Source organism: Abramis brama (genome assembly GCF_963993115.1).
Source record: "Abramis brama genome assembly, chromosome: 25".
NCBI classification, from domain to species: domain Eukaryota; kingdom Metazoa; phylum Chordata; class Actinopteri; order Cypriniformes; family Leuciscidae; genus Abramis; species Abramis brama.
Genome location: NC_139987.1, coordinates 26,825,828 through 26,849,544, shown reverse-complemented (window position 1 = coordinate 26,849,544; position 23,717 = coordinate 26,825,828). Strand labels below are relative to the sequence as shown.

Here is a 23,717-nt window from a genome sequence, read left to right as displayed (position 1 = left end):
ATTAAGTGGATTAATAAGCGGTGTCAACTCAAATGACATTGGATGAAATGAGTCTCTCCCTTCGTTTACAGAAGGACAAATGGATTGTAACATACAAAATAAAAAAATAAATAAAAATAAAAGTAGATTTTCAAAATTGTACCACAACTTCTACTTGTATCACCTCATGTAACAGTAACTGTTGTTATTTTGTTGTTCTTGTATTCTTTGTCTTTTTCCTCCTTGATGTGTGCCTACTAAAAAGGAAAATCTGTTGAACAAATAAAGTAAGAAAAAGCATTTTCCTTCACCATTTTAAGCCTTTTTTCTGGGGGCAAAATAATGACACACACCTGCTGTTGACATTCGTACAGCGTTCCGCTCATATTTCCATACGGGTCACCATGGAAACGCCAATGAGAGGACGCCTCAGAGTTTCGACCTAAATTCCGGAAGTTTCATGCGATAGAATCTCCATATGTGAATAATTGTGGGCGGAGCCACGACTACAGGTTGTATAAGAACTGCAGGTTGAAAGTGAATCATGCAATTGACACACCAGGAGCAGAGCTGAGGAGGGAGCGCGTGGAAGGAGCATAACCTCGGGGTTTAAAGGTTTGAGTTTTTGTCGTAAGATTCTTATTTCTTAGGTTTCATAGACAGAATAGTTCCCGTTGAAGTAAACATGGGGGGTTTGAAAACACGTATCGCCCTTTAAAAAGTTTAGATGGTTTTCAAGCTAGTGAAATACTAAAATCCCTAAAACTAAAATAATTGTAATCATCTGGAATCTACACGTCTTTCCAGTTGTGTTCGGGTGTGGTATGGATGGGTTTGTCTCTCTGGGAGTGGAAGGAGAGTTTTGGGAAAGCCTCTATAATCCCTCTTTATAAGCTTAAAGGTTTATCTAGTAGGCAAACATTAAGCAAGAATGCATTAACGGGCTCTACAATAAGTTTTGTTAATAATTTATTCTTTTTTTCTAGAAGAGACGCCTAAAGACTCCTTAGACATGGCTTTCAACACACTGACCTCTCGAGCCGTTCTTCTGTATGATGAGTGGATTAAGAAAGCAGGTGAGTTATCATCATCATCAATGTCATCATTTGTTAAACAAGTGTTCATTTCTTCAATGAGCCCATTGTTTCTGCCTTAAATTATTACATTGTTTATATTATTATTATTATTATTATTATTTTCCACTAGCTGTGATTTTATGTAGCCTACGTTTCTGAAATGCATAACTTAGACCGTCACCTCTGATAGATCACTCTAAATTGTAATATGGACTCATGCACTTTCTGTAAAGCTGCTTTGAAATGATGTGTATTTGTAAAGCGCTTCACAAATAAATGTGAATCGAATTGAACTGAATCCTCATCAGCATGACTGTGCCTGTAAGGTTTCTGTCTGGAAAATGACGTCTCTTTCATCACTTGTAGATCCACGGACCGAGAACTGGCTTCTTATGGCCTCCCCGTTCCCCCAAACCATCATCATCGCTGCCTACATCTACTTCGTGACATCGCTGGGTCCTCGGCTAATGGAAAACCGCAAGCCCTTTGACCTCAAGCGTATCATGATCGTGTATAATTTCAGCATTGTGGCGTTTTCCCTCTACATGATTTATGAGGTTTGTCATTTGTGAACTCTGTCTCTGTTGCATCATGCATGTTATCTTTTCTATTGTGTGTGTGTATATGTGTGTTTCTCAATATCCCTCTCCCCTCGTTGCAGTTTCTGATGTCTGGTTGGGCGAACGGCTACACCTATGGGTGTGACCTCGTCGATTATTCCAGTTCTCCTCAGGCTCTCCGGGTATGTGAATGGAGCACATTCCTCAGACTGTGCACTTGTTTCTTTCTGATGACGTGTGCAACAGTTTGTCATTTCTTTTTCTATCTTGTTTCCTTTTTTCTAGATGGCATGGACTTGCTGGCTGTACTATTTCTCCAAGTTCATTGAGATGCTTGACACTGTAAGTGTGTTTCTCTTGCATTCAAAACAAGTTATATATTTTACAGTGGCCCATCAATGCTAAACCTCCTTTTTATTTTTTTCTCGTCTTCGTAGATTTTCTTTGTCCTGAGGAAAAAGAACAGCCAAGTTACTTTCCTTCACGTCTACCATCACTCCATCATGCCCTTCACATGGTGGTTCGGGGTCAAATTCTCTGCAGGTAAAGTATTTTACGATTGACACTTAAAGGGACAGTTCACCAAAAAAATGAAACTTGTCATTTAATTGCCCTCATGTGAATCCAAACCATAATAATGCAAAAGAAACTCCTTTTAATTAGGTTTCTGTCCCTCTATTGAAAGTCCAAAAAGGTCATGTAGGCGTTGTGAAATTAATTTATAGGTATAATCCAAGTCTTGTGAAGGGATGTGATTGCGTTATATGCTGAACCGCTTTTAAACCAAATGGAAAACAAGATTATTTTGCTTCCTCTATTGGCAGATTATGTTGCTTTTTTCCAAACAAAAACTCACTTAATTTTGACTTATTTTTCCTGAAAACAAGACAAATTTTTACTTCTCGAGAGAATGTTTCTTGATTTATGTAATTAAGAAAAGCTTTTTTGCAGTGTATGACCTTTTTTTTGGGGGGTTTAAGTTTCGGATCTTCAGTGGTGGGACCGAAACCTCTCAGGTTTCATTAAACGGGGGTTTGTAAAAGTTTTTGAAATTTAAGTCCTTGAAAACAGCCATATTTGTGAAGAGGTACTTGAATTTATTTCAAGGCCATATATTTGAAATTCGTTTAATTTTATTGCTAAAAAATATTTGTACGCAAAATCAACACTGCAACCCGTCTGATATAGATGCAGTATAGCCATGCGAAATTGCTCAATGAGTGATATTGCTAATATAAATATCCAAGTATATGATGGCTTTCATTCTTCAGGTTAATCATGTATTCATGAGGAAAAAAAAAATCAATCTTTGTCATAGTATCTTTTCAATGGTTAAAGTTACCACAGTCATTGCATGTGCTGCACTTTATTTGTACCATTTTGTTTTATTAGTTTATCTTAATTCATCTGTCCTTTTTTTATTTTTTTATTTTGTTATTTTTTTTTAAAGTTATTGTTTGATAAGTGAGATCTCTGATTATAGTCCTTGAAAACCAAAAAAGTATCTGTACGAGCCATTCACACAAATGAATATAATCCCTCTACTTTCAGCCAAAAATGAAAACCCATATACTTGTGCATTTGCATGTTTTTGTGACTTGTTATATGCAATATGAGTCCGTCATATTGTATATTTCTGTGGCGCTCACTCACTTTCCTTAATGTCCAAGCTGCTTAATTTTGCTCTATAAAGTCCTTATTTTTCAGCTTTAACGGACACTGTTCATTTGTCTTTCTTAGGTGGTCTGGGAACTTTCCATGCCCTGCTGAACTGCATCGTCCATGTCATCATGTACTCCTACTACGCTCTTTCTGCCATGGGACCGGCCTACCAGAAGTACCTGTGGTGGAAAAAGTACATGACCACCATCCAGCTGGTAAGATGACCTTTCACATGACCTTTGTCCAAATCCAGCTTTTCACGTCTCTAACTTAAACATTCATATTAAAAGCCAAAAAAATTGTTTTTTTTTTAAAATGGGGACTTTAACTAAAACTAATTTATTAATTAAATAAAACTGAAATAAAACATAAATATGAGATTAATTTGCAACTAACTGAAACAAATAAATGAAGAAAACTGAAAAGATATTAATTCAAAATATTAATAAATACTATAGTAATACTATAATAGTACTAAGTGTGTCTCCATCTCTCTCTCTCTCTCAATTATAATGTCCTTTGTTGTCCAAATCCAGCTTTTCACGTCTCTAACTTGACCATTGTGTTTGCATCAGGTTCAGTTTGTGCTAATCACAGCTCACATCGGCCAGTTCTTCTTCATGAAGGAGTGTCCTTACCAGTTCCCCGTCTTCCTCTACGTCATCGGTCTTTATGGGCTGATCTTCCTGATCCTGTTCCTCCACTTCTACTATCACGCCTACACCAAGGGCAAGAGGCTTCCCAAAGTACTCCAGAACGGAAACTACCTTCTCAAAAAATCTCAGTGATGTCTTCCCTTTAAGCTCTAACCTGTTAAGTGGGAATATTCCTTTTATTTCATGCGTTCAAGTTCCACTCCCCTGTTTTATGTTAAAACTAATGTGGAAACCCGCCACCTTATCACTGGATTTAACACTTCCGAATTTGCACATTGTTTTTTTTTGTGTTTTTTTTTACTAGAGATTCTGTCCTCATTTTTTTTTGTTGTCTTCACTTAAGGCTTTGAAATGAGAATGGGGTGGGAAGTACAGTATTTGTTATAATGTCCTCAATTTACTTGTAAATATTGAAATTCTCAGCTTTGGAATATGATTGAACTGCTTGGCCAAATATGAAGAGGTTATGAGAGCAAAGGTGATTTGAAGTTTGTTGCTAAAAGGGTTTTTGAAGGTTGGGTTTTAGTTGTAACTGAATGAGCCTGATGCCCTTTGACCCTTGAGGAACGCTTGACTGATCTACCTGGATGTGCTCGAACCTGGAAGTCTATTGGTTGCTGCAGATGTGACATCATCTGAAGTTATTTTGTTTATGCTCCGTGACTATTTATTCTTTATTTAATGTTGATTGTTTTCTTAATGTGATCTTTTAAAAAAAGAAAGAAATTGATCTGTAGGTATTACCTGTTATGCTTTTATATTCTACTGATCTGAGCTGAGGAAATGAAACACCAGAACAATATCAGAATTGGTTTACCTTGTTTTTGCCTTTTTAAAACAATTTTGTGAAAGAAATTGAAGTGTTTTATAGTGAAACAAAATAAATTATTTGTCACTATCTCTTTTCTTGTGATTTCATTACGTGTACATGAGGTTTTTTTTTAACCGCGCAGTTAAACTCCACCTCCCATACTGCACTTCGGCAGCCCCGGTAAAACTAATGCCCATATTTGGTAAAGCAGCATCACGTGGCTGATTTCGTGTGCCAATCAAATTATGTTCAGAAACGTTTCGGTTTTCAAAAGCGAGTTAACTGGCGTGGAGATGTTTACAGGGATAAACGCAGTAAATGGATAAATAATAAGCACATAATCTATTAAAACCTATTAAGACTTGAATGGATGGTAAAATGATTGGACCTGGGCCTTATAGGGCGACGAAATTGGTAAGAACAATTTTTGAAACTCTTTCCACTCGTTGTTTTTTTTTTTTTTAACGCTTCACGTGAGCTGATTTGGTGTCTCTTTAAACGGTTTGTTCAAATATATAAGACCACACACATATCAGTAGGCCTAATAGGCAAAAGTTGGTTTCTTTCATGTACTTTGGGCTATTTTGCATTCATAACTAGTCTTCTTTCTGACCAGTGGTAAGAAAACCTCCTAAATGCACCTTTAAGTGTTTATTTTGTTCAACTTTATCTATTTGCGTCTGTAGTTTTCAATGACAATACATAAAAGTTACGTTTTCTCAAAATGAGCTTTTTCTTTTGAAGCCCAAAAAAGCAAATCCATCCATCATAAAAGTAATCCATACGACTCCAGCGGGTTAATAAATGCCTTCTGAAGCGAAGCCATGCATGCGTGTAAGAAAAATATCCATATTTATAACTTTATAAACTATAATCACTGGCTAAGAACATTATTTAACACATTCAATGTATAGATTTTGTTAACACAATAATCTTTTTATTGCCTTTCTTTAAACACATTTTTTTTATCAGCAAAATCCAATATCGGTGGAGCTCTACTTCATGTGTATTGAATTCAATACATTGAATAAAACACTAAAAAGTCTTGAGTATTAAACTTGCAGACTGCAGTTATCCTCTTTTGCCGTTGAATATAGGGATGCCACCATATTGGTATCGGCCGATATATGTTAATTTTTAATGTTATTGTTATTTGGCCGATATATTAAAGCCGATAAATAATGGATTGTTTCCTTCAGCTGAGACTCTTCAGATGTGCACTGTTCAATATGATTGGAATCACTTCAAAATAGGAAAATACAGTTCAGTGCAACATGTGCAACACAAGTCTGTCATATCGGCTACATAACATTAGAGCCCGACCGATATGGATTTTTGGGCGCCGATGCCGATACCGATAAAAAAAAAAGCCAGATACCGATATATCGGCCGATATTATTTATGTGTATATTATAATACAGTAGCAATATTATTTATGTGTATTATAGTACAGTAAGTTTGGACACACTTTCCAATTGGTGTGTACAAACTTTTGATGGGTACTGTATATAGAATACACAGTATAAACAGAATAAATATATAAATGTTTTGCAATGATCACTCAAATGTGGTGATCAAACACTTGTGTGACAAAGATATGTAATGGAGGCAGGGTGAATGATAGAATGAGAATTTGAGCTGTAACCAAGCTAGTTTGCATTGCATTTTATATTATATTATATTCTAAATACTGTTGCATAATCTTCACTAACGACTTTGTCTTTTAATTTAGTCACGTTATTTAAAACATAACTTGTATCAATAAATATATCAAAAGTGTCACTGACAAAACCTTATCTTCTATTTTTAATATCTACCAGTGGAGGAAGAACTCAGATCTTTTTAGTAAAGTAAAATTAATAATATCATAATGAAAACGTTTATAATTACATATGTACAGTAGTTTTATACTATTTTAAATAAGTAGTAAGCAAAATGTACTAAACGTGAAACTAGGCTATAGGGCTGGACCCGAATATTAGAATATTCGTTCGGTGGGTTGGTATTCGATTTGAAAATTTGACATTCGTTTTTTTTTTTCACATCTGGGATCCCCCGCGAAACGGTTCTCATTCGCGCTTGAATAAGGCCGGCGACACACTGACTGCGTGGCATGGCCGTTTTTATTTCGGCTCCCATGTTAACAGGTTGGAGTTTGCACACTGCCTGCGTGAGACACGCGTCTCTCAGGCGCGGCTCGAGCCACGCGGAAAACGCATGCAAGCTAGAAATAGAACCGACGCGCAAGTGTTCCAGCAACGGGAGTGTCCTCTGGCTAGAGCGCAGAACAGCGGAGTTTGTATGGACAAAGTGCATGTCTGAGCTTGTGTTTTGGGTTAAGCTGTTGCTTTGACATTGTGGAAAATGGAATAATAGAAACAAAATGTATTAGCCTTTTTACCCGTTATTATCAATCTAAATTAATCTCGTTTTTTAATTTAACTTAATTTCGTTTTTCTTTATTTAAATTTCGTTTTTCTTTATTTAAATTTCGTTTTTTCTTTATTTAAATTTCGTTTTTCTTTATTTAAATTTCGTTTAATTTCTTTATTTAAATTTCGTTTTTCTTTATTTAAATTTCGTTTTTCTTTATTTAAATTTCGTTTAATTTCTTTATTTAAATTTCGTTTTCTTTATTTAAATTTCGTTTTTCTTTATTTAAATCTACCCTTTACTGTGTCAGTAATTTTGTTAGTCAGAAAAATATTAGACTACCTTAAAAGTATTGCTTAATTTAACAGACCTGTGTGTGTGCGTTTTATACCACTAATGCAGTGTCCATTCTCGGACGCGTTCTCTGCCTGTGAGGTGCGCCGCTTCCCGCTCACGCTGTTCTGTAGTTTACTAAAAGTGTATTAATTCTGAACGTGTCGCATCTCGCGTGTCCATCTGGCTACTCTTAATGCAAAATGGCCCTATATAAAGTGTTATAATTACATAAATTATTGGAATATTGCTTGATGTTGTAACGTAGCAGAATGAGCTTTAACACTGTGTTGCTTTAACACTGTGTCTACATGGACGCGGCTGTTATTTTTTTGCCACTTTTGCCTGTTCTTTGTGACAGCTTTTAGGTGCTTTATTGGCAGTGCCATCCTTACATAAATCACTGCACGCTGCATTTTTTTCAATATTAATTTATCGGCCATTATAAATGCCGATACCGATAGTTAGGAAAATGCCTAATATCGGCCGATAATATCGGCCCGCCGATATATCGGTCGGGCTCTACATAACATTATAATGAGAACATCATAATTGTGTGCTTGGGTCATGGCTTTCAATGGTGAGACTTTTGTTTTTGTAATCAGGCTCTCAAAAATAATATAAAAATTTGGATTTAGATTTATCGGCCAATATATCGGCTTTCAAACTTAAAGAATTATCGGTATCTGCCAAAATGTTCATATCGGTGCATCCCTAGTTGAATATGTGAATGTTTAATTATTTTGAGATTGTACGGGTTTGTTCTGCAATGACATGCGGTATTAATTTGATTTGTGCAGGTCTTCAAGTCTTACGTTTCATTTTAAAAGCTCTGCAGAAACCCTGTAAATACTACAACATTGTTACAACGTAAATGCACCACCTCTCTCAACAAATGAGCAGTTAAAACAGCATTAATGCTGAAATGTCTCCTGTTTTCTCCAGTGGAACGAGACCATCAAGCTCTTCCGGGGTGGGATGCCAGTCAGACGTCACTGGGCTCATTTCAGGAGTTACGATCGCAGTTTCACAGGAGCCGAGGCTGTCGACTTTCTCCATGATCTGCTCAGACAGAACCAGAACTTCGGGCCGGAGGTGACGCGCTACCAAACGCTCCAGTTACTGCGAAAATTCCTCAAAAATCACGTCATCGAGGACGTCAAAGGACGGTTTGGGAAAGAGGACTTTGAGGACAATGGGCATCTATACAGGTGATTTTAATGAATCTTTCATAAATGGCTTTATTTTGCTGTTTATTAATGTGAAGCTGCTTTGAAACTGTTGTAAGCAGTAAAAAACTGTAAGTTTTTTTTAATGTTTTTAAAAAGAAGTCTATTCTGCTCACCAAGGCTTCATTTATTTGATGAAAAATACAGTAAAAATAGTGAAATAATTAAAATATATTCACAGTACACACACCTGTGATCAAAGCTGAATTATCAGCATCATTACTCCAGTCTTCAGTGTCACATGATCCTTCAGAAATCACTTTAATATGATGATTTGATGCTCAAGAAAAATCTTACCGACCCCAAACTTTTGAACGGTAGTGTATGTTGCATTATAATTAAAGGGGTGGTTGATTATGATTTCACTTTTCTAACTTCAGTTAGTGTGTAATGTTGCTGTTTGAGCTTAAACAACATCTGCAAAGTTACAACGCTCAAAGTTCAAAGCAAAGGGAGATATTTGCTGTTAAAGAAATCGCTTTTTAAGGACTACAACAAACGGCTGGTAGAGACTACACCACATTCCTCCCGGGTTAGTGACATCACCAACCCTAAAATTTACATAAACCCCGCCCCCGGAACACGATTTATAGATTATCAAGACAGAATATGCTAATCAATAAGCTACATAAATTCATCAACTAACCATTCAGAAATGTTGTCTACATGTTGTCACTTCTTCTTGAGTCTCTCCATCATTGTCTGACTCCGGTTTGAACATAAAAGGCTAAAAGTTGTTGAAATTCTCAGTGCATGTCTGTGTGAGGTAATCGAAGCTGCTAAGAACAAGCTGTTGAAGCTCCGCCCCCTGTGCCGGGAGCAGCAGCTCATTTGCATTTAAAGGAACAGACACAAAACGGTGCGTTTTTGCTCACCCTCAAAAATTTACAATTTTAACATGCTATATAAAAATATCTGTGGGGTATTTTGAGCTAAAACTTCACACACACACTCTGGGGACATTAGAGACTTATTTTACATCTTGTGAAAAGGAAATTTCTTTAAGAAGAAATTAGTATTTCAATATAATTAATAATAAATGCTTTAAATTTGTCAGATTTCCTCCACAATCCCCTCTGAAGCCTGTTCCTGTGCGTCCACCTGTAAGAGATCACGGCTCAGTTCCCAGAATCCCACGCTGGGACGACTATGAGGAGATTACGGTGCCGGAGAAGATCCCCATGAAGCCTCTTATGGTGAGAGAACATTTGCCTGTGGTTGCTGTATCATCTGAAAAACTTATTCTTTCTGGTGCTATTTACAATGTTAAACCTCCTGATATTTTAAACATTTCTTAAATATTTTTATTTTGATCTTAGAATTCCGAGTCGTGGAATAAGAGGCACAGCATCGCCATTGGTGAGGTTCCTGAATGCCGGTTAATCCGGAGGACAGAGTTAACCCCGAAACACGTGGACCAGATATGGAAGTCAATGACACTAACACAGTAAGCATCAGCCTGGTCACTTCATGTGTTTTTACTGATCGGATAGCTATCTGATTTGTTAAAGCAGTTCCATTTGCACATAAATGTGTCTCCACAAAACAAATATAAATCCGATCTTCAATTCCCGTCTGCGCTATACGCAAATTTACCAGAGTTCAAATCAACGAAAGCAACAGACATGAGCTGCATTTTATTTATCATCAGCTAATTTCAATATCAATGAGCGCAATAGGAGAGAGTGGCATCAGCTCTGGTAAGATCATTTAGTCTCACTACTTTGAATGAAGATGATTGTTTTGAACATCTGCGACTTGTCCCTCCAGCGGGAGTTCTTCTCTATATCAGTGTCAGTGTTTCTGAACTCCCTGAAACGCCTCCATTGTAGTCTTGAGTTTCTTCCGGGAACGAACATGTCACAATATTCCTCATTTAAATAATTAATGCGCAGAATAAAGGGGCGGGGCCTGGTTGAGTGAGTTAGTAGTGTGTTAATCTAGTGGTTATGATAAGGGGTGGGACATTTCCCAAACACACTCAAAGCTCTTGACCAATCACAACACACTGATCCAGCCGACCAATCAGAGCACAGTGTGCTTTTCAGAAGGAGGGGCTTCATAGAGACAGGAACTAAACAGAGCATTCCTGACAGACTGGGAAGAGAGGAGCTGCAACAATGGAGAATATGAGGAAAATAATCAACATTCAAGCAGGAAAACCTGTTCTAGTAGAGCCTGAAAACAACATCAAGACTTTAAAAAAGGGCTTAATAGGTCCCCTTTAAGAAGTGGCAATATTATGCTCATTTACAAGTTCATAATTCTATTTTTGGGGAATACATTCACATCATTTAAAGTAAAAAAAAAAGTGTACATGCCGCAGCACCTCTTTTCACTCTCTGTCTGTTTTAGTTCCTGTCTCTTTAAATCCCGCCTTTCTGAAAAGCCCAGTCTGTTGTGATTGGTCAGCCACTTTTTTTTTAACCATAATTGGGTTTCAGTAAGTAGTAAGTACCAGTGTGGGGGGCTAACACATCAAAAGTAAAGCAAGGTATGCAATCAGATTACTTTTTTCAAGCAACGAGTAATGTGATGCATTACTTTTAAATTTATAACAATATCTGAGGTACTTTTTAAGTTAGAATATTACGCAAACCTGCTATAATTAAATGTTAAATTATACAAATTTCAGTTCAAACTAGACGGACATTTAGAGATGCGGTATACAGTCATACCACTTATTACACAGCATTTCGCCACATATATAATTATGGGGATAAGATATATTGATTTCAGATTAAACTGTTTTAAATTCGTTCCTGTTTGTATCTCATAATCCAATAGTCACAAAATGGCAGCATCTGCGTTTGTATGAAACGAGAGAGCGAGTCCACGATATTGGATGGCATAATTAAATAACTGTACACAAAATATTGATTCGACTGAGTTTTAATACTTTATTAGCTCACCAAATACAAAACATCCACGAAGAAAAACGTTCCTAGCTGACTTCAGTGACCCGGATGGGAATAATTTCCCGCGTGATGGCGCTATTGACCAATCAGAATCAAGTATTCCACAGAGCCATGTAATAATAACCAATATTGCAATGCATTACTTTTAAAAGTAACTTTCTCCTAAACTGGTCCATACAAAGTTTTTCTTTTGCCCTCACAAAAAAACAGTGTCTCCTCAACATATCCAAATCACTTCGCCAACTGTTCTTTGAGTGCGAGCCGAAGCAGCCAATTAACAAAAAAAACAAAGCGGCCGGGCATTATGCAGATGTGTAACAGTGACTTAGCTAAGTCAATGGCAGGACTACATATGAGACGTGCCCTTATAGATAACTCTCTTTATCAGCTTACAGACTGTTTTGGGTCTCCAGTCTCTGGACGGGGTTCTAGATGCCAAACTTCTGAGCCCGAAGCACATCGTTCACAATGTATTTGGTGTTAATAAGCAGGGCATTGTGGTCCTGAAGAACAAAACAGGTGAGCATGGGTTATATTTTACCACATTAAATGTTCTTACAGCTAATTTCTGACAGATATCTTTCTCTGTTTTGTTTCTGATCATTTTATCTGTAGAAGACGTGCCTCATTGGGTTTTATCTGCAATGAAATGCCTGGCAAACTGTGAGTGACTGATGACCTGCTGTCATACTGATTCAACTCAATGACACTACAGTTCAATAAATAATCAAAAAGCAATTATTTTACCAAGTGATATAGTTCATTAGCCTATATATAGGTTGGCAAGCTGCTTGCCATGTTAATATGGAATTAAATATGTCTGTATGCATGTATTTTTACCACCCCTGTTTCATGATACTTTATACATCTCTGAATTGGCTTCATCTTCAGGGCCCAATGGCAGTGACGCCCGGCAGCCCATGTATCCGGGGTTTGAGAGAGACGTCTTCAGGACGGTTGCGGAACATTTTCAGAGACTGAAAGAACCACTTTTGACCTTCCATCTGTATGAAATATTTGTCAGTATTTTGGGTGAGTGATGCACAAGCTTTTCATATGATCAGTGGCATTTAATCAGCCGCTACAGAGACTTCTTTCAAATCTCGCCGTATTTTAAACGGTGGTGTGTGAAGTACTGAGATACAAGTTTATAGTTCTGATATAAACACTGATGTCTGCGGAAGCGTAAAAATAGAGCAAATCACCTTTAGGAAGGAACTTGCCGCTTCAAATAACGATTATCTCAATTTCATCGTTACACCAGTAGGTGGCGACAAGTGACTGTTAAAATTGTATTTGTCATTGAATCATTCATTCAAGAGATTCATTCAAAAACGCTGATTCACTTGTTTCATTACTGGATGAAGTATGAGTGAGTCATTGAATCATTAATTTAACACGATTTAAAATAAAATAATTAATTCAAAATGAAACATTTTTAAATAGACCACAGCAAATAACATTTTGTCAGAACCTCTAGTAATTTACATGTTATTTTGTCTAGTTGTCTATTCAAGATTGTGTGATATATATATATATATATATATATATATATATATATATACACTACCGGTCAAAAGTTTTAGATGCTGGCTCCCCAATAATACATTACAACAGCGATAATCAAAAGAATGTGAACAACGGCCACTCTTTGTAAACCTGAACTGCACACGTTGCTATCTGTGTTTAAACTAAACTCATTTAAGCCCTGCCAATTTAAACATTCATGAGCAAAATATTTAAACATTGTACGCGCTGTGAGAAGAGTTGTTTGTGTGTGTGTGTGTGTGTGTGTGTGTTTGTGTGTGTGTGTGTGTGTGTGTGTGCGCACTCATCCGAAGCACGCACACGTCTCAGACAGCGTGCAAATATTGAGTTCTCTTTCAAGTCTTGCACTTAAATGGACAAATTCACACAAAAATTATGTCAACATGCCCGTCTTGATAAGTTTCCTAGCAGACATAGTCTGTTATGCCTTAAGTGAACTTATACGGTTGAGAAATACAACGCATATGTGACAGTATCAGTGTTTTGGATCTGTGCATTATGTCTTAAAGGGAACGCAACCTAATATTCCTGCTGTCTGTGTTTTTAATGGTAATCAAACAAAATACAAGGAAATCACTTGCTGCTCTTAAACAGCTTTTGTAACTTTAATAAGGATTAATCTTTAATTTATAACGTCAAATATGCAATGTTATTATTTTACATTTGATTACTTTATTTAATTTCTGTACTTGAAAACTACTGTTTATTTTATTTGTATCTTTGCTCTATTGTATTTATTTGTGCTGTTGCTTGTAGTCAGATTATTTGTTCTTATTTTCTTTATTTTTATTTGACAGTAATCCCTCTTTCCCTGAACATAGCACATAGCGAACCGTACCGAAACCGTGAACCTAAAACCATCATACAAACTGAACCGGGAGCAACTTGAATCGTTACACCCCTAATACATAGACTTTTTTAATTGTTTTTACATTTAAGAAAAAAACACATTTTTAAAGGGGTCGTCGGATGCCCATTTTCCACAAGTTGGTATGATTCTTTAGGGTCTTCATGTAAAGTTTGTAACATACTTTGGTTAAAATTCCTCAATTGGCGCTTTTCCACTGCATGGTATGGTACGGTACGGCTCGCTTCGGCTCGCTTTAAATGGTACCACCTCTGTTGAGGTTCCAAGCGTACCGTACCGATACTAAAATGTGACGTGAAAACACTGCAGATCACTGATTGGTCAGACAGAATCATCACTACCAGCGTCATTGTATTTACGACACGAGACACTAAACCCGCTAGATTTAAATAGCCAGTAGACAACAGTCAACGCTGTAGCGCCTGTTTTAAAAGTATTTGCTTAAAAAAAAAAAAAAAAGAGTATAAACTTCAAAAAAAGAAATGGCTGAATCGTGGTCAGTGGACGAGGTGCAGACGTTCCTCTCGTTGGTTGCCGTGGAGTGGATGGGGAAACGGAATGAAAAATCTGCATTTAATATGATGATGTAATGGCAGTAGAGACGGTAACTATAACGATCAGTCCCACCCACTTTGAAGCAGTACTAACTGCAGTGGAAAAGCAACCGAACTAAAGCGAGCCGAGACGTGCCGTACCGAGTCGAGTCGTACCACGCAGTGGAAAAGCGAAGCGAGCCTAACCGTTCCGCGCCGAGTCGAGCCGTACCATGCAGTGGAAAAGCGCCAAATGATTGTGTAAAACAACATCCTTTTTACCTCCTCAAAAACAGCTCAGTATACAAATGGCTGAGGGCGGAAATATGCTAATACAGGAAATATGCTAATACGGGAAATATGCTAATAAGGGGCAGTCCGTCAGCGGTTGTGGGCGGAGCATGAGCATTATGACCTCATATTGCTCAGAAAATCCAAACGGCTTGATTATTTAGAGTGTTTAGGCTTTTTGAGGATTAAAAAATAGGAGTGAATGGATTTTTTTCATTGTATGGTGGTTGTGTCCACACACTGCAAAGACATTTATACGCAAACACCATATAAAAGTGAATTTTGCATCCGATGAATCCCCATCCGATGAATCCCCATCCGAAATCCCTTTAAAATAATTATTGTTAATGTAAGGATTCACATCCACTAGGCTCTGAATGAGTATAAATGATTATTCGTGTGTCCTCCGCCAGGTCTTCTGCAGAGGCAGTCGGTTGCCGTTGAGGCGTTGCAGGTCTGCTGTCTCCTATTGCCTCCGGCCAACCGGCGTAAACTACAGCTGTTGATGCGTCTGATGGCTAAAGTCTGCGCCAACCCCTCACTCCCCCCTCTGAACGACACCATAGGAGCACGAACTCTGGTAACTCACTCACATACAGTAGATGCTCTGTATAGATGCTCATTATTTGCCAACCCAGAATGCAATAGCCATAATTTCACCATCTAGGTTAACTATAGACCCGATATAGTCTGGCTATGAGTAACACACTTCTAGCCAAAATAACTTTGAATTTGGTTACACGTCATTTTTGCCAAAATAACTTGCAAGATGTTTGATATTCCATCATGTAAGCAAAGTATCAGTGATTACAAGGTGTTCGGTTTCATTTCTTCATCTAATTGATGACTAGTCTATTCTTGGGCGATGGTTTAGACGTCTATTAAATTTTCACTGACAGCCCAAATTTTGCCTCGTTTTAGCCTAGACGTCTGGACTATGTTTGGACCAGGGTTTCCGTTGTCCGGTAATTACCGGACATTGGCCGGAAAAAAAATGAAATGTCCGACAAAATTAAATCTCTCCGGTCAAATTGTCTGATTAAAATTGCCTTATAATCCCGCCCCCCTAACACAATCTGAATTTGAGAATAAGCCTAAAATGAATAAAGCAAAAATACACCGACCTTTGGCTATGTTATAAAGGAACAGGCTCTACCGTTTGAAAGTTATTAAACATTATTACATGGCGTGGTTGAATTCCAATGTGGAATGCGGTCTGTTATTTGTTATAACATAACAGCAACAACAGCTGTAAAGATGAAGTTGACGATCGCCATCTCCTTATGAACGCGCCTATAGAGAGAAATGCACATCATGGATTAGCCTACATAATCAGAGAGTAGCCTATTTCTTTTCATTTTAAATTGTTAAAAAGACATTTCAAGCTTTCTTAAGATATATTTCATGTCTGTGAGGCCTACGCTGAGTTTCGTTAAATTAGGATGAGATGCGCTGCTTATTTATTAAATACAGGCAATTGGTTGATAAAAAAATTATTAAAATTAAGATACAATTTATACAAAACGAAATTCACTTCAAAAAAGTCTTTCTACAAAACCAAACTTAATTAAGTGGTCAAAATCATGTCTGACCCGCTCCATGTCTCTCGATATTGCGCATCCTATCCTACTCGTGCAGTTCACTTTTCATAATCAACATAAATTAAAAAATAACATTATAATATTTTAACAAATATTAAACTAAATGAGTTTATTTAATGGCTACAACACGTATAGTAGACCTAGACTCTCTATTTGTACAAATTGCTGCACATTCTTTTTATTCAGAATTTTGCACACATAAGTTGAAAGGCATTTGTTTGTGCATGCATAGCAAAACATATCTGCAACATTTATCAAGTTCACTGATAATTATGCGCGCATTTATTAATTATTATCTTAATGAATAATGAAACAAGGACGAACCATATAAACTGCGTTGTTTGTTTAGAATGAAATGGATCGCAAATAGATCCGAATGAAGAAACGTACAAAACCATAGTAGAAAATGGGTCTCGAGTGTTCCTGCAGAGAGGGGGTTCTCGCTGCAGAATCGGATCAAGACGAAGCAGCGAAGTCGCCTAACAAGGTTACGCGGCTTATGCGCATTGCAGGTTGTGGAGAGACACTGGGAAGTTCGCTTGAGTAAAAACAATAGGCTTCAGATATTCTATGTGGGGAAGGGGGATTGGTTTGTTAAACTATGAATGTGAAACCATAGTAAAAACAATTGGCGTTGATTGACGCCAATCGGACGTTCATGTTTTTTTATTTGAAAGTTAGGCTAATAAACATGTTGCATTCGGCCTGATTATGTCATTTTTTAAGCTACATAGCCTTCCTCCAGTTTTCCTCAACTTGACTAATTAAGAGGCGATATTTGACCAGCATATCATCAAAATGTCCGGAAAACGAAACCTCTGCCGGTCACTTTGACCGCCACCATTTTTTTCTAGCGGAAACTCTGGTTTGGACACTATTAGACGTCTTTTAAACGCAAAATTGTTTGCTGGGAAATAGCTGATAATCCTTAACCGTTATAGTTAATTTATAATTCAGCTCAGCGTTCAGTAGATTGGACAAGCATCTTTCACACGCTCTGTGTCTTGTGGGCGCTGATGCTCCCATACAGATGGTCCAGACCTTCTCGCGGTGCATTCTGGGATCTGCGGATGAGGTGGACTTGGATGAGCTGTTGGCCACAAAGCTGGTCACGTTTATGATTGATAACCATGACAGTGTGCTGAAGGTGCCGTCCAACCTGCGGAAATCTGTCGAGGAGCATCTGTCCCACCTCAGAAGAGCTCAGGTCAGCGGCCCACATCATTCATCACATGCTTGATCACTGACTGAAAATATGAAACGGCATATTTAATAACTTCTTTAGTGTATTTCTGAGAGAAACTAAATAATAAGTGGGAACTAATCAGTGTTGGGTAAGTTACTACTAATTATATCTTCAGCAGTGTAATTAGATTACTGTAGTAATTACTCTCTCTATTGCATTACTTATTCCTAATTACTTTCTAAATCCCACATCAACCTCGAGCAGATGAACTATACAAGGAGAGACAAGAAACTGCTCTTTTAATTCAATCAAATAAATAATATAAAATTGCATAAATTATTCTTGAACTGACCAAAGTTTTTAAAGGGAGAAGGTTACATTAACCCTTTAGAACCTGAAGCTAAAATTGGTGTTTTTCACATATTTTTATTTTTTGACTGTTACATTCTAAAACAATGTGCTATCTTCATGTGCAAGGTGTCATCTTTTTCAGAAGAAAAATAGCTTTCAACAAATTACAGTAATTGACCATTACTCTGTGTGGTGAGTTTGTAAAAAAAAAAAAAAGAGAGTAAATTTACTGATTTTTATTTAGAAAAAAAACAGAACAATCACGAACGAAAGAAACTAACACTTTAAAGTAGAAAAATTAAGTATAATACATATAAGTCTTTTTTGTGACATTGGGTTGCACAGTTTTCATTTAGGACACTTTTTTTCATACACGAATTTTTTTTATTTTTTTCATACACATACCATGTTTTTGTTCGTTCACTTCAAATCTCTCTGTTCAAATCCTTCCTTCCCGCTCTGCCAGAAAGCTGCTGTCATTTGCTGACAGAGTAAAATTACCACACTAAGCCATGTATTGCTGAAAAGCGCATGTTGTCTACTGTCAGGGGTAATTTGAATGGTTTTGATAGTGCAAACGGTTGAAGAGTTACGGTAAAATGAATACAGCTTGCTGGAATGTGTCGGCGACGACACAGCCGGTTTAGAAAGGTTAAAACATACATTTTAACATTAGATGTTAAAGGGTTTTATATAGAATTGTTCTATAGTTTATACAGTATTTAATGCAATTACATCAGAAGTGTAATCAGAAAAATTAAGAGTAATTCCTTTCTTTACTTTTTCAGGGGGAAAGTAATTAAATTGCTTAGTAATGCATTACACCAACACTGGAATTAATGTAATAATTATTTTATAGATATATTTGATTAATTAAGATTTAATTGGATTGTGTAAAGTAGACTGTGATATTATTGTTTTGATATTATTCTTGCCTGCCCACAAAGCCTTGCTTATATCAGAGCAGAGTTTCTAAAAAAAAATAAAAAATAAAAAATTTGGTCACACATTATTATAAGGTTTCATTTGTTAACATTAATAAACTACATTACTCAACATGAGCTAACAATGAACAATACTTCTAAAGCATTTATTAATCTTAGTCAATTTTTATAGATTTCTTAATAGATTTTTAAAGTCAAAAGTTGTCTGTTAACATTAGTTAATGCACTGTGAATAATAACATTAATAATTGTACTTTTAGTAATGAACATTAATAAAGGTTAATAAATGCTGTAAAACATATTGCTCATAGTTTGTCCATGTTAATTTATGCACTAATGTTGACAAATTATTGTAAAGTGTTACCATTAAAGTATTAAAGTAAGAATTGTAAGTCAATTTTGATTCCCTGTTGACTTTTTGTGTAGGGCTTATTTCACCACTCAATAGATGGAAATATGAATTATGTTGAGAAGCTTATGTGTAATAAAGTGAATGAGTCTTTCTCAGCCCACATTCTGATCACATGCGTTGGTTTGTTCCAGATAAAGTACGCGGGTGCGGACACAGACTCTTCGGTGGCGTCTCCGCCGCACTCGTTCTGTCGTCAGATCAGCAGAGAGGAGTTCGAGCACCAGAGGGTTTCAGCGTCTCAGGGCGCCATCGTGGAGCTGCTGGAGAGCATCATACAAGACAAGAACATGTCCATTAAAGACAAGAAGAAGAAGCTCAAGCAGGTCAGAAAGGATTCTTTTGACATCCGTTCGGTGATAAAGGAATATCTGTGGTAATGCACAGCAAAAATTGCAGAATGTATTTATTTACAATAATAGATTTGAAGGTGTTCTATAATGCCTTTTTACATGTTCACAAAGAATATGAGTTATTGTCTATATCAGTGTCACTGTCGCCTCCATTGTAGTCTTGAGTTTCTTCCGGGAACGAACACGTCACAATATTCCTCATTTAAAGTGTAACTTGCAGGTTAACCACCACAACCAATTAATGTGTAAATTAAAGTGCTCAGTATGTATATATGTAAACATTTCGGTCTTAAAATTTGTTAAAATAACATTTATTGGGGTTTCTTCAAAGGTAGCGCGTTTTTACAGCAACTGGGTGATGACGTCATTAAAGGAAGTTGCAACCATACTCTGCTAGACTCCTACTGTTTGTGGCTTGATTATGGAGAACGACTGGGAGACTGAGGAGGTGGGAAACTAGTGATGTCAAAGTACCGGTACTTCGGTACTGAAAATGTGACGGTACCAGCATTTCTGTAGTACCGGGTATTCGGTACCCAGTAATAGGCAGCTGCGTTAAGTCGCTTCCATGTTTATCTAAGCACGGGGCTCCAGACTAACTTTTATTACTATGAGCACTGTAGCCGATATATACCACGCTATAGTGTCTGTGTATTAAACTGCAGAAACACTATTTAAATATTAACCTTGCATGTTCTGTTTGTGTCTGTGTGAATGAATGGCGCAGACGCGCGGTGTCATTTACCTCACACACACACACACTGAAGCACGAGTGATGCTCGCGCTGTTTTCAGTCTAGCTGCTGCCAGTCACGATATGATGACATGATGAAATTCATCTCCAGAGCCACTCTGAGTCATTTTACCGTTTCATTTGAGAAAAACTATCGTCATATCATACACACACACACAGAAACTCAAAGGTCTTCACGGCAACCTGTCAAAATAAAAAGGGTACCAACTAAAAAGTACCAACTTTTCATATTATATTCAGCATTTTGGTATGAAAAACATACAAAACAGTGGTGGGTCGGTTCTTATCTTTATGTTTATTGCATTTTCTTCGTGAAAAATTTTACCTGCAAGTTACACTTTAAATAATTCATATGCAGAATAAAGGGGCGGGGCCTGGTTGAGTTAGTTAGTAGTGTGTTAAACTGGCGGTTATGGTAAGGGGCGGGACATTTCCCAAACACACTCGAAGCGCTCGACCAATCACAACACACTGCTCCAGCCGACCAATCAGAGCACAGTGTGCTTTTCAGAAGGAGGGGCTTCATAGAGACAGGAAGTAAACAGAGCGTTACTGACAGACTGGGAAGAGAGGAGCTGCAGCAATGGAGAATATGGGGAAAATAATCAACATTCAAGCAGGAAAACCTGTTCTAGTAGAGCCTGAAAACAACAAGACTTTGGGCTTAAATAGGGATCTATTATACCGTTTTTTTCATAGTGTACTTCAGTTGTGATGCGACTCCTTGCATATGCACACAGCACATCCTTTAAAAGTATAGAGTGCATTAGTGCCAAAACACATTTTCAGCGCCGTTGGTTCTGGAAGTATTTTTCCTCATTCATTTTTCACATAGTGATTCTAGGAAATCTTGGTTAAAGCATTATAAGCCATGAAGCAAATCAACTAGATACAGGGTGCATAACAACATTACAAACATTTATTTGAACCAAAAATGTATTTAAGTTGGACAAAAAGATAAAGGTTCAAGACAAAAATAATGGAGAAAGATAAAAGTATTCATTTAAAGTTGCTGATATCAAGCATGAATGTTTGTTGTATGAATGTAATCCAGACGTCCTACATTCATCATGCTGTCATTATCATGTGACCTTCCAGCATCAGTTGCATCGCTTCACTGCCATCCATAAATGCTCTCCCGTGGCCTCATGGGATAGTAAAGTCTCAATCGTATGCACACTTCAGAACCGGAAGAAGTAGGTCATCCAGATACTCTTTACTGCTCCTTTATGGGTACTGTGAATTCAGACGTACTACTTTTGTCACTTACTGTTTTTCGCCTACTATAGAGTAGGGACGTATGCGAGTATAATGCAGTGCATCATGGGAGTGGGTGGATTTGATGTCGTTTTTCACTACGGGTTCTGCTGTTAAACAAGATAATTTAAAAAAAGTTGAAATAGTGCAAACAGATGGCTTCAACAAAAGCATATACCATTGATTAACAGCCTCAGTTATCATTAAAAATCAATTTCTCTATGGAGAAAATGATTGGAGTGCTATGCATATGTGTAAAAACCCAAGTATACTTTATAATGGCTTTATTTTTCTTGAATTGTTTTACCCTGAATATTTCTGTTCTGTTGTTCCACGAGGCTAATCCGTTCGGTAACTTGACTATATTTCATATCTTCATGTGGGGAAACTGTTTATTTTCCCCATGTGATTTTTCCCCTTGTGATTGCTGTCAGTTCCAGAGATCTCATCCTGACATCTACCGAAGACGCTTTCCCACCGCTGAAAGTGAGGCGGTGCTTTTCCCAGAGAGACCGCAGAGACTCAAACCTCAGCTGATGTTCCTGACGCTGAAGAAACCCTTCCAGCCCTTCCAGAGGAGCTGGAGCTTTCGGGCCTGAGTCTCGTGTGTTACTGTCGAGGAGAGATGTTACTGAACGTCACAGGTGGTGCTATCACATCCTGAATCCACATAACACCACGTTCACCTCGTCAGCGATCAGCTGACTGGACTGTTGGATTGATGAAAGTATGATGCTGTGCATTAGAGCCCTTTAACGCAAGACACTACAGGCAAAACCAGCTCAATTTGGAGATTTTGGGCTATTTTGCTTCCATAGCTTTCAGACTAGTGGACATAAAACATCCAAAATACACATTTAAGTGTTTATTTTATTACATCATAAAAAACATTATTTGCGTCTGTAGATTTCAGATACATGTTTTCTGAAAATGAGGTCCACAGAAATCTCTACTTCAGTAACTGAAGGGTTTTTTCATATATCACTCATCTGATATATAGTTAACATTTTATTATTAAAAAAAAAAAAAAAAGGTCAAAAATAGTTTTCTGTCTGTTAACAGTATATGCTGATTTATAAAGAGTGATAAAAAGTAAAAACCTTTAACTCTAATATGAGACAAGAATTCTGAACATGCTTTATCCAGTGTTTAGATTTCTGTTTTTGTATGCAAATTAGTCCATAATTATGTAAGTACATCATGCCTCATTTGCATATTTAAACATAACATTCCTGAAAATATGTAATACAGAACAATTGTCATAATGTATTGTGATTAACTGGGGAAAGTATGATGTCTAGTTATTTTCCCCCTACTCACCTGTAGTGTCTTGCTTTAAGAATGGGCCTGAAAATAATAATAATAATAATAATAGGGTCCAATTCTCACCTCAACTATGACTTTTTCCTCAATAACCTCCTAATTACTGCTTATTAATAGTTAGTAAAGTAGTTGTTAAGTTTATGTATTAGGTGGATTAAGGGATGTAGAATATGATCATGCAGAATAAGGCATTAATATGTGCTTTATAAGTACTAATAAACAGCCAATATCCTAGTAATATGCATGCTAATAAGCAACTAGTTAATAGTGAGAACTGGACCCTAAACTGAAGTGTTAGCAGATTTTATCTATAAAATAGCACGTTATTATCACCAGAAACACGGCAACTGTAGTGCTTGTTGTTTTTATTCGTTTGATTTAAATAATCTGTAACATTTACAATTACTTGCGTTCTATATTTACGGAGCTGTAATTAGTTTAGCTTTACCTCCAGCTGCAGGTGTTGAGGAACAGCTGTTCAGTTCTCAGTTCTGCTTAATCATGTTGTCAGTGATAATCAGTCAGTCTGAGGAGATCTGTGCTGGTCACCAGAAGACTCTCACTGTCACTAAAACTACTGATACAGGCTTTATTTTTATACGTCTTCTCTGTTCTTTGTAGTGTTTTCACTGTGATGCTCTAGTAGTCCATGTATCTTCCGTTATTTTGTGTTTATTTGCTTGTAAAGTAGTTATAGTTTGTA

General features: G+C 37.0%; 2 protein-coding genes across 2 annotated transcripts; both read left to right on the top strand.

Annotated features, from left to right (window-relative positions):
- Nucleotides 1-525: 525 nt before the first annotated feature.
- Nucleotides 526-4,830, top strand: LOC311076636 (very long chain fatty acid elongase 7-like). The gene is made up of 8 exons (XM_084104973.1): nucleotides 526-594; nucleotides 966-1,055; nucleotides 1,422-1,612; nucleotides 1,717-1,797; nucleotides 1,901-1,957; nucleotides 2,053-2,158; nucleotides 3,356-3,492; nucleotides 3,853-4,830. Exons 2-8 carry the CDS (start codon nucleotides 992-994, stop codon nucleotides 4,063-4,065), a joined length of 849 nt encoding a protein of 282 aa, XP_083961099.1. The 5' UTR covers nucleotides 526-594; nucleotides 966-991; the 3' UTR covers nucleotides 4,066-4,830.
- Nucleotides 4,831-4,999: 169 nt separating this feature from the next.
- LOC311076058 (DEP domain-containing protein 1B-like) lies at nucleotides 5,000-22,707 on the top strand. Its single transcript, XM_084103916.1, has 11 exons — nucleotides 5,000-5,158; nucleotides 8,396-8,661; nucleotides 9,737-9,875; nucleotides 9,999-10,126; nucleotides 11,986-12,116; nucleotides 12,213-12,260; nucleotides 12,489-12,629; nucleotides 15,251-15,417; nucleotides 17,469-17,645; nucleotides 19,463-19,654; nucleotides 22,126-22,707. The coding sequence occupies exons 1-11, from the start codon at nucleotides 5,111-5,113 to the stop codon at nucleotides 22,288-22,290; spliced, it is 1,602 nt and encodes a 533-aa protein (XP_083960042.1). The 5' UTR covers nucleotides 5,000-5,110; the 3' UTR covers nucleotides 22,291-22,707.
- The last annotated feature ends 1,010 nt before the right edge of the window (nucleotides 22,708-23,717 follow it).